At 41.7% G+C, this 11,587-nt stretch overlaps 1 protein-coding gene and 2 long non-coding RNA genes across 5 annotated transcripts in view; 2 read left to right on the top strand and 1 right to left on the bottom strand.

Annotated features, from left to right (window-relative positions):
- LOC148124756 (uncharacterized) overlaps positions 1-11,587 on the bottom strand; it is an 801,081-nt gene that overhangs the window by 61,565 nt on the left and 727,929 nt on the right. The gene's annotated exons all lie outside the window — the stretch shown is intronic.
- LOC148124757 (uncharacterized) overlaps positions 1-11,587 on the top strand; it is a 75,188-nt gene that overhangs the window by 60,499 nt on the left and 3,102 nt on the right. The gene's annotated exons all lie outside the window — the stretch shown is intronic.
- ZDHHC15 (zDHHC palmitoyltransferase 15) overlaps positions 1-11,587 on the top strand; it is a 38,187-nt gene that overhangs the window by 20,622 nt on the left and 5,978 nt on the right. For 2 of the 3 annotated variants that reach the window (XM_026703116.2, XM_087940881.1), the window contains 2 exons: positions 3,642-3,725; positions 4,585-11,097. In XM_026703116.2, coding sequence (XP_026558901.1) covers positions 3,642-3,685 — 44 coding nt within the window. In that variant the 3' untranslated portion in view covers positions 3,686-3,725; positions 4,585-11,097. Of the gene's footprint in view, positions 1-3,641; positions 3,726-4,584; positions 11,098-11,587 lie in introns of those variants that run through there. The other variant, XR_015745032.1, reaches the window with a different exon arrangement.

Below are 11,587 nucleotides of genomic sequence, written 5' to 3' on the forward strand. Positions count from 1 at the left end.
AGGAAGAAGCACCACATAGTCTAAACAACTGTCTCTATCTCCACTCCTCCCACCTTTGGAATGTGGCAAGCCCCAAACCCTTCCCCCCCCACCAATACCAGCAAAGAGAAAGAAAGAAAAGGGATATATAAGAAGGCTAAATAAAATGGCTACACGTATGTCAATTGCGGGCTTGACGGGTGGCAGTTTTGACACACAGATCTTAAAAGTTGTTAAGGTTGACAAACGCTGCTCTGTACCTTAAAAAAAAGAGAGAAAAAATGGGCACCAGACATCCAGAAGTGGGTGGGGCTCAGGGGGGAGGAAGAATCAGCAACCCTGGGCCAGTCGTTCTTATGCAGCCGAAACAGAGACGCCCTCCTTACGGCCCCTTCCTCATCATTGAGGCAGATTTAGGGAAGACTTGGAGACTAGCCCCTCCCATTGCATTCTGGGCCGGTTAGGTTTCAAGGGTAGCCCCATGTAGGGCGCTTTGCAGCAGTCAAGCTTTGAGTTGGCTTCCTGGAGCTATTCATTTAGTTTACATTTGACCTAGATACAAGCTGAATCTTCTGTGGGCCTACATACAAACATGGCACATACGTTACAAACCACAGCAGTCTTTTTCTCCCCCCATGACCGTGTTTTTTTCCCATGTTGTTCTTCCTGCAAAGGCTTTTGCAGATGTGCCCAGCGGTTCCAGCGTGGGGTCCCTTCTGCCTTTTACCCTTTGCTTGAAAAGCGGGGTTTTAGGAGATGAAGGGGGCTGCAATCAGTTATTTTAAAAAAGTTACTCCTGCTCTCTGCCTCCAACCCAAGGCCACGTTGTTTACCAATCAAGTCCTATTCAACAGGGGACTGGAGAGGTTGCCATCAAGATCCGATTGATTGCAGGATTAGGGAACAGCTTGTCTTCCACTTTGGGGTGGGGGTGGGGTGGGGGGAGTTAATGGCCCAGCACAGAAGCCTGGATGAAAGGGGAGCGAAGGGACCATTTCCCCAAGCTGTAAATCTCAACGGCATTTTTTGCAAAGTTTAAGGAAGGCAGGCCGAGTGTCTGCGTGCCCATACTTACCTAAATATGCATGCAAACTCAGACTCTGAAAGTTGTAAACCTCCTGGCTGCAGCCCTTGTGGGCCTTCCAACTATTTTCTGCCAGATTTCCTTTTGAGTGGTTTAAAAGGGAGCAGTTATGGCTTCCAGTTTGAAGTCTCTTCGGCGACAGACAGAAATCCGCGATCGTGCACGGTTTCTGTCTGGGCTCGCCGCTGGAGTACTTCGAGCCGGCTGGTTTCGGGGCTAAGCCACCCCGTAGAGGTGGGGAAGAGGGGGGAGACCGCCAGCAGGGTCGAGGAGAGCCGCATCTCTCCTCCTCAGCTGGCCATTGCTCCCTTTCCCGAAGGCGGTTGCAGCAGTGGTCAGAAATGGCCACCGCAAAGAAGAACTCGACCGGAAAAGAATGTGCAGGAGGAAGATAAGAAGTGAAAGTTTTGGCTGACCGGGTTAAATTGTAAAAGCAACAACCAAGGTACCCTGGAATTTAAACTTACAAAAATTAACATCGCTCCCAAAGAAAAGTCGGAAGCAGCAAAGGAAAGTGAAAAGGGAAAGGTTTGGATTTTTTTTACTTCTCTCCCCTTCCCTATACTGACAACTAAGAGACTTAAATAAGAAATCGGAAAAATCCGCTTTGACATCAACAAGCAATTAAGCTGAAAATAAAACAAAATGCCAGAGGGATAATAAAAATTTCTGGACACAATTTTTTTTTTCATAAGGAGGAAGGGAGAGAAAAAGAATAAGGGCAGGATCTGAAAGAGGGAGGAGACTGCCTGGAATTAAAAAGAATCGACAGTAAAATTTCAACAAGACTTCTAAAAGATATATTTTAACTGAAACTTTGTAACTAAACAGTAACCCCAGGAAGAGAAAGTGAAAAAAAAGAGCAAAAAGAAACAGCTTGCGTGTATTTGGATTATTTGATGATCTTTGGATTTTTGGTTGTTACATTTGAATGACTAAAATCAATCGGGTGGTTGTTTAAAAATTTATACAATGGCACCACTTCTGGATGAATTGAAAATGGAACTTAAAAAGTACAAAGAAGAGGCACAAGAAGGGAAGGGTTCTTTTGGCTTTGTTTTTCAATTCTTAGAAATGGAGATTTGGAACTATGAGAAACAACAAGAAAAGACTGCAAAACAAGAAGACTGGGACAAAGAAGAAGCCATCTTTAATGAACAAGTAATTCTGTGTGGGGGAGAAAAAGGAAAAGGGGGGAAAGAGAATGGAGAATTTAAGACTTAAAAAAACAACCAAAGAAAAGAAAAATAATTTGAAAAATAAGTATAATACTGGAAAGCAACAGAAAAGGGGAATACGGAAGAGAGAAATAGAGGTAGAGAGACAAGGGGGTAAAAAGGGGAGAGAGAAGAAGAAAGGGAAGAAGGAAAGGAAAAGAAGTTACAAAGACCGGAGCAAGATATACAGAAACAGGACCTATTTAGAGATAATGGGTGAAAACCTAGCTGAAAAAGGGATTCTGTAAAGGTACATAAGATTGTTTTTGTTATATTAGTAATAGAAATAACTTTAGAAAATTGGAAACAATGTATGATTAAAATGAGGGATAAAATAGTGTAATTTAGTGAAATGTTTGTGAATAAAATAAGTGAAATAAAATAAACGAGAAAACTGAATTAAGGAACGGGGAACATTTTAATTAGTTAATGTTTTATAAAATATAAGTGAAGAGGGGGGCAATTAATTATGGAAAGCTTATAATTGTTCCCATAGACGTATGATATTCAATTGAAAATTAATGTTAAAGAAGTTAAGATTTTAATGAATATTAATATCAATGATAGAATTGAATTGGAATGGAATGTGTTGTTTTAATTACATGCATTTATAATTTTTTCTTTTTTTAAGAATATAGTGTGTATTTTAAGAATGTACCAAGCAGAATCCGAATGGAAGTTACGTATTATATTGAATGTTATAACTTTAGGGTGTATATTGAAGCCTAAATAAGAGTTAAATAGATAAACTTAAAAGATATAAAGGCGTCATACTCCAATCAGGAGAAATTTTGTTTAATGAAAAAAGATAATAAATAATTGAAACAGGACAGATAAAAAATATAAATATAATGATTTGAATTGAGATGAGATAATTAAAATAAAATTGAGAAAATTAAAAGAGGGGAGAAGCTGTGCAGAAAATGTAAAACAGTAATAAGATATGGAATAAAACATAAAAATGAGCATGACATGAAGTTGAATTTGTGTCTGTACAAAGTAATGTAACCCGGGATTACACTACTTTCAAAAAAGATGTTTTATTTGTATTTTTTTACTTATGTGAAAACTCAAATAAAATTTACAAAAAAAAATTAAAATAAAATAAAAGGGAGCAGTTATTAAATATAAAATTGGGAAGTAATCGCAGTAATTGTACCGAATTCTAGTTGGATGCGAAGGACATGCCGTCTTCCTCTGTCTTTGTAGAGTGCAGTCCCCAGCAGGCCATTCCAAGCCAAATAGACCCCCACCACGACCAACCTCAACCTAGAAAAATGGCGCTCCACAACTCCACAAGGCGATGGCAGGAAGGGCAATCTCTGTCTTACTGAGTGGATGTGTTTTGTTTGTCTGTCCAGATTACCAGCAAGGGACTTCTCTTTCCATCGAAATGGAGACGTAGCAGCTTTGAAGAGCTGAGGCTGTGCAACTCGTGAGCTCTGGTAAGTGATTTCTTCTTCAGGTTAAAAAAATAAATAAAGCTTAGCCTTCCTCTTTCAGTTAATGTTTTCCCCCCCCCATGAGATAGTTGATCTGGACGTTTTGCCTCCAGAAGTCACGGATGCTCCTTCGGTTTTCAAGAAAAGGTTGGACACCCATTTCTCTGGAATGGTCTAGGGTGGGACTAGAAGGCCTGGTCCAGTCCATTCCACTAACAAGGAGTGGAGCTCACCTAATGAGCCCAGAACTCACTTAACAACCACAATGATTCACTGAATAATCATGGCAGAAAAATTTGGAAAAACCGGGCTTGACTCACTTAACGATGCTTAGCAGTGGAAATTCTGGTCCCAATTATGGATCGTAAGTCGAGGACTACCTGTATTGCGCTCCTTAGTTTTGCAAAGGGGCGATCAAAGCGGTGGGCAAAAGTAAGGAATTTGGGGTCGTGTCATTTCTTTTCAAACTTAAAAGTTACAGCAAAGAGGAGAAAGAGGGGAAAGAGAAATGGTTCCTTTGGAAAACAGCATTCCAGGTCCAAGCCAAACCGATTGGCGCTTTCCTTTCCTTTGGAGTCTTTCCTCCCTAATTAAAAATTTCATTCCAGAACATCAAATAGCAGCTCCTGATGAACACCTTTCATCCTTCCTCCCTCTCCTTGCACCTGCTCTGATCTTGATCATTGTCAGCCCGTCTGCAGGTGTGGTTTCTTTTTATTTCAACGTACGCATGAAATGCAGGGCTGCCTAACGTCGTGTCGAGTTTGCTTCTTAGGAGTAGAATAGAAATGCTTTTAATTAGAATCATTCCTTTCTTTTCCTGCAACCCACTTCACTTCCTGCTTCCTCCCTGTCTCATTAGCTTCCTCTGGTGATGGAGACTCAAGAGGCATAAAAAAGGAAAAAGGCAGCACTTGGACCAGAAATGGAAAAACAGCATTGGAGGCTAATTCTCGCTTTCTGAAACGCTTCTGGAGGAAACTGTCCTTGGGGGACACTTCCAAGGTTTGCTACACATTATGGATTATTATTATTATTTTTTCTAACATGGCAGCTCTGAAGTGATTAAGGCTATTCGTGACCTTTTCTTTTTTGTACGTCTTACCCAGAAGAAGGGAAAACTGCTTAGTGCAAATGCATCTCCAAGTGCCTTAAGGGGCATTTAGCTAACCGCCTGGACTGCGCGTTGTCGCGTTTTGCCAAATAGGAAGAACAGCTCTGTGAAACGGTGGAGACGGACAGTTAAGCAGACGGCTCAAAACAGGAATCATGGCTGCCAAATCAAGCCTGTCTTCTAGAGAACGGGGCGAACATGCGCTGCTTCTGTGGCCCTAGGAAACCTCCCACACCCTCGGGCCCCAAACATACTCCGCCTCAACTCTGATTTTGCTAAAACGTCCGTCTCTTTTGAGTTGTCCTTTCTGATGTAAGCACAATCCTCGTTTGTAGGTACCTCCGATTGTCCGAAATTCATCCAGAACAGCTTCAGCTACTGGATTAGTTTCTGCTACGAAAAAACAGAACAAAAACCTTGTCTCTGAATTGCACAACAATGACCCCGGAGGCTCATGTGGCTCTGGGCCTCTTTAGGCAAGAAGTTGCCTCCCTGACACAAAAGCCTGCCTGCCAGAGGGGAGAGAAAGCCTGGCCCCTGGCTTTGCATGGAGGAGAGGCCTTGCTTGGAGCCAGGCCAGCCTCACTTCGCGGACTTTTAAACCCTTTGCATAATCTGATCAGGAATAAGGTTTGCGTCTCTCCGTCGTTTTCATTCGTTTTTCCCAAACGCCTAAAGAAACTCTCGTGGATAGAGAAGTCCAAAAAGCTGCGCTTCCTCCTGCTCCTTTAACGTGAGCGCTTGGTGACCGGATGTTGCAAGGAGAGGTTTTGATCCAAGTGGGATTCCCTCCCCCCCTCCCCCAGGAGGTTTTCTTTTTCAGGCTTTTCAGCGACTGTTCAGAAATAGGTTCTGATCTTCTCTCTTTAGAACTTTGAAAAAAAACACCCAGCCCAGCACCCTCATAGGAGATCATTGGAAATAGGACATCAACCATTTTGTTCAACGGGATCAGGGAGCTGGGCTGGGGCTGGAGCTAAACCAACTTCCCCCAGTGCCAAGATGGCGCCACCCAACCGGGCAGCCGCCTCTCTCTGTTTATGCTACATTTCGCCTCCCTGCCCACCCCCTGCAGCCACGCAAGCGGATGAAAGAGAGAGCAACGGTTGGACTCTCTCAATGTAAGCCCATTCCAGTCCTGCCTGGGGTAGTTCCTCCACCCCACTGGGGCCATCAGATCATTTTTTAAAAAGAAGACTTTTTTAAAAAAATTCTGCAGTTGGACGAGGCAGCCCGTCGCGTTCACAGTGGCTAGGTCTCCCTCAAAGATTTGGCTGGGACCCCTCTGGTTTTGCTTGTCACGCATCTTTTGCTGCAGTGGGGTTTTGGAAATGCCCATGCTAAGAAGTAGTCCAGTTTCATAGCTGGCTGGGCTTCCTTGGTGCAGTTTCACCCTTTGCTGATTCTCTAGGGGAGACCAGAATTGCCTAGGTTCAGTTTAAAAAAACCTTAATGCGCTAATTTTTCTCAGTGTAGAAAGACGCCCGTCGGTGAAACTGAAACAAACACAAATCTTATGGCAAATATTGAAGCTTTACTAATTTCAATAGAACTAGTTTAAACATTTTTTCCCTTGCTGATTAATCATATTAGTCCTTTGAATGCTATATGTTTTAAGCAAAATAGACATTTGCGTGGGTCCACATTTAACACTGTTATTCTTCCCTAGTTAGACTTCATAACGGTGCTGTCAATCAATTGCAATGTGTTTCCCTTCCTTAAAAGACTCTTTTCTTCTTCACATTGATCAGAGCAATTAAATGTTAACATTTAATTAACAAATTGACAAATGCAGCTCCACTCCAACATTTCAAAAAGATAATCCACTAAAACATTAGAACATGTATTTGGGGGACTAATTTTTAATGATGTGTCTCCAACTTCATGGAGCTACGTGAGAAAAGCATCTCAGCTGCTACGGTACATTTCTCAGGTCCAGTCTGTTAAGACTACCAGAGGAGGAGAAAAGTTTGTTTGGCTTGGTTGACCTCTTACTGAAGCGGGGGCTCCCAAATTTGGGGATCTAGCAGGCAGTGATTGGATAAGGCCTGCCTTAGAAAAATCATGTCTGATCAGCGTGAATCTTAACGGGATCTCGAAGGAATTGGCCCTTCCAATTTCAGCCACTTCATGTCCTGAATTCTCAGCTGCTTTTAGAAATTCTTGAATTTGGGACATGAAAGGAGAGGGAAGTGAAGGTCCTGGCACTTCTGGGCCTTGGCATGAGTCCCAAAGAAACAATTGACTCCTGAACGGAAAATAACTTCATGTCAACATAGGATGATAGACTTGTATGGCCGGCGTGTTGTGCAACAAGGTCACATAGTGTAATAGGATTGGGACTGGGTTAGAGACTTAGGTCCTCACTGTGAGTTGTGTTGGTGGGAGGGTGCACAAAGGGAGGCTCAGCCAATCTCATTGTACGCATGTTGTACTCTGACAATAAAGGTAATAGTGTGACCAGTGGTGGGATTCAAAAATTTTTACTACCAGTTCGGTGGGCGTGGCTTGGCAGGGGAAGGTTACTGCAAAATCCCCCTTCCCTCCCCACTAACCTGCTTTCCAGCTCCATTCTCCTGTGCAGGGCAACCAAAGAAGATCCAGCCAATCAGAGGCAGAGAAGAGATGGGGTTGGCGGGGCCAGTCAGAAGTGGGATTGGGCGGTTCTCCGAACTTCTCAAAATTTCCGCTACTGGTTCTCTAGAACGGGTCAGAACCGGATGAATCCCACCTCTGTTTGTGACCTTCTAACAAGGAAAGTCAGTGGGGAAGCCAGATTCACTGAACCGTGTTACTAATTTAACAACTGCAGTGATTCACTTAACAATTCACTTAACATAGAAAGGAAAGTCATAGAATAGAATATTCTTTATTGGCCAAGTGTGATTGGACACCCAAGGAAATTGTCTTGGTCTCAGGGCACATAAAAGAAAAGGGACATTTCGTCAAGAGTCAAGAATCATCAGGTACAAGACTTAACAATAGTCATAGGGTACAATAAGCTATCAGATCATACTAGGAAACAGTCCGTATAAATTGTAAGCAACAAGGTTAGTCATACAGTCACAAGTGGGAGGGGAGGGGCAATAAGGAGTGATGAGAAGATTAATAGTGATAGTAGTACCGATGGGGCAAATTTCACTTAACGAATTTCTCACAGCATAGATTTTGGGCTCAACTGTGGTCCTAAGTCGAAGACTACCTGTAGCTTGGCACAAATTGAGAAAAAGGGTGAAACTCACAAAGGATCTTGTATGAATGGCGCTGCTAAACCTTTGCCTGGCCCAGTTATGCAAGAATAGTGGAAACACAAGTTGAACTGACTCTTTTCACCAAGGGTCTTCAATCTTGGTAGGTTTAAGGCTTGTGGACTTCAACTCCCAGAATTCCTGAGCTAACCTGACTGGAGGAGGAATTCTGGGAGTTGAAGTTCACAAATCTTAAAGCTGCCAAATTTGAAGACTCCTGCTTTTGACCTTCCCTGAGTTTAGCACCCTCCCAGAAGGACTGGGATGATGGCGGGGGGTACTTCCCTCATGCAGTGGCAGGCTGGCTGCCAGACTGGGAAAGGCTGTTTCGTAATTAAAGCAACTTTTCCAGTTTATTGGGATAAAAGTATGCTTGTAGTAATGCTTTCTACCAACCAGTATGGCCACTTTCAGACTTTATCCAGTTGCTGCAGGTCATTCTGGTTTTCATGAACTCACATAATCTGATATGGAGACCCAGAACCCGAAACAAGCAAATGTTCTGAAGAGTAGACAGCATTTTCTTCTCATTATCTAAAATGTTTATGCTGCCCGACTCCCAATGACTGGATGGCCCACAGCAACCTGCCTGTTAACGGACGACACAGACCCAATAATTTGTGGCAGTGTTTTGTCTAGAAATATTATAACTAGTATTTAGTCATCTCGTTAGCCTTTTTGTGATTTCTTAGGACCAACTAAAATTCAGAAGCAGGGAGGAAGGGTAGTAATAGACTATTTGCAAGCATATTCTTTTGAGTATCAGGAAGAAATTAAAGGCCTTAAATGGCTACTTAAGGAATTTATGGTATTGTATAGCAGTGTTTTCAACCTTGGCCACTTTAAACTGGGTGGCACCTCAATTACCAGAATTCTGGGAGTTGAAGTCCACCCACCATAAAGTGGTCAAGGTTGGAGACCTCTGCTCTATAGCATTTGAATTATGATCCAACATTGTGATGTTTGTCTCTAGATTCCTATTATGTTTAACTATTAGTTTTGTTGTTGCAACCAGCAAAGGTATACTTTTCATACATTAAGCCATTTTTAAAGCAATCACAGGTGCGCAAAATGCCACACATTTTCATCAATCTAAACGCAACTTTGGATTGTGAGAAGTATCTTCTTCCTAGTATTGGGACTCATTTGTGGCAAATCCTGCCTTGTGTTGCGGAACAAAATAACCTTTGTGCACTGGAGCTATAAAATTTGCACTTTGTCCGGCATTATTCATGGAACCGGTTTGGTGTTAATGTAGGTGGAACTTTTCCATGCTGGAATGTCCCAGGTTCAGAAGCTTCTCAAAGGCTCCCATGATTCCACATTGCCCACGTATTCCTGGCATGAAATGTCCTTCTGAGAAGATGGAGCAGCAGAGAGTGGTCCCGGGATATGAACTGAAGGGTCTTTGCAAACAGTATGCATCCCATTCTCACCACAAAACTGAAAGCATCACATTGAGGTCTGCTAAGGACGTCGAGACAAATGTAGTTAGGTACAAAATCTGTGTTTAAAAGAATTGGCCTTCTGTATATAGCTTAAATTTTGGAGATCATCAGAATTGTTGAATACTATCATTGTTGCATGCCGATATAGTGAAAGAGTCAGCTAACAGGATGTAAGAAATGTTTATTTGGCCCCAACCTATAACTGTTTCTTATGTAAGGTGTGGTGCACAACTGAAAGCACAATTTACTCTACTTGTAACAAGACAGGACCATGATGTATCTATAATGACAAATTGAATGTGACATATACATACCATTCCTTCCTCCTCAACTCACCTGGGAATATTGAAGAGATAGGGGCATACAATATCTCAGTGTTTCTCAGCATTGGCAGCTGGAAAATGGCTGGACTCCCAGAATTCCCCAGCCAGCTTTCTTCCAGCTGCCAAGGTTAAGAAACACTGCAGTATCCTGTCTGCCTCCCCTCTCAACTTTCGGGAAGATCTAATATAGCTGCACTCTCACATCTGCCTGTGACCCATCAGCAGTGAGGGTATGCAGAACAGGGCTGTGAGCACCACTGAAGCTGCTTGAGCTCAATCTCCTGAAAGGTCTGCCTTGAAATAATGCGACAAATAATGCGATGGTACAAACAAAAGAGATTTGCTGTTTTGCCAGTCGCACTGCTTGCTTCCCACCACAAACAAAACATCAGGACCTGCCTGAAAACACTGATAAATGCATTAAAATGTGGTTGTGTTGGCCAGGGCTGATGGAAGAAGAGAGCTGATTTTACCTTCGTAGAATTTTTAAAGTGGATTGTGTCGTAAACGAGTTTACTTGAAGGTACCAGTGATTTCTCAAAAATACTTACTTCTACTTAATAGATTGTAGCTAGATTTCAATTCTTTCTCCGACCTTTTAAGAGCAGTTTAAATAATAGTTACTTCCTATGGCAGGGAGGAAAGATTACTCAGTGAAAGACCACATGCAGAAAGTAAAGAATGGATGAATCTTGTCAAACATTTGCATGAGTCACCAGCAGCTATTGATTTGACTGCACTTTTGCAAAATACTTTTGGCAAGTCTTTTTTTGTTTTAATCATTGAGTGTTGTTGTAAAATTGCACTAACCTTTAGTTTGGATATTACTGATTAATCATCTCAGGGGGTGGGGGGGTGGCAGCAAATTGCATAGCCCTTTATTCTATGCTTTTAAATATTTCGTTCTCTATCTAGAATAATTCCATCCTGGCCTTTTCTTTGGTATTGTATAATCAAGATACAATTGTTTCATTGATGATCTATCAAAGAGTGGATTTCCCCGTTTGATTTTATAATCAGAAACGTACAAAACGATTACTTAAGTACAGTAGGGTGGAGCATAATCATTCCTAAGGATTCTCAGAATCTCTTGGTTGTATCATATTCTGCTGTTCTTGTTGGGTCTCCTGAATGTTTTAACGGTTACATTCTCTCAGGTTCATTAACTGAAAAAATGTATGTTCGTGATCATGTAGCAGTCTGAAGCATGGAAATATTTCACAATAAAAATGTTTTGTAGAATTACCTTTGATTATTTAAATGTGTTAAAATGTACTGTGTAATGCTGCATTTTTAAATTCAAATACCAGGAGTCCAGGCTGGGTTAATGTATTTCTCTTGTTTTGTATGATGTAATCTGCCATTATGATTTAGCTTATTTTTACTCAGCTTCTGTTAGTCACAGACTCAGTTTCCAACCAGAGGACATCTTATCTAACCATCTCCAAGCTTAAGATTTTAGCAGTAATGTCCAATATACCTAAAACATATTTTAATAAGAAGTAAAATGTGCTCTTAAAAGAAACGAAAATAAATATCCTTAGGTCTGATGATGAACAGAAAAATGAAAATGATTTGTGGTTGTAGGGTACCAGATGATTAGCCACCGGGAGACTATTACTGATGCATCACAGCCAAGCTAAAAATATTGTCCAGACAGCGACCTATAATGGCTGTTTTCAATATAAAGCAATTGTCTTTCTGATATGGTTTGCTTTAAAATTGTGTACAA

The sequence above is a fragment of the Pseudonaja textilis genome, chromosome 12, assembly GCF_049901715.1.
Source record: "Pseudonaja textilis isolate UNSWEBS1 chromosome 12, rPseTex1.2, whole genome shotgun sequence".
NCBI lineage: Eukaryota > Metazoa > Chordata > Lepidosauria > Squamata > Elapidae > Pseudonaja > Pseudonaja textilis.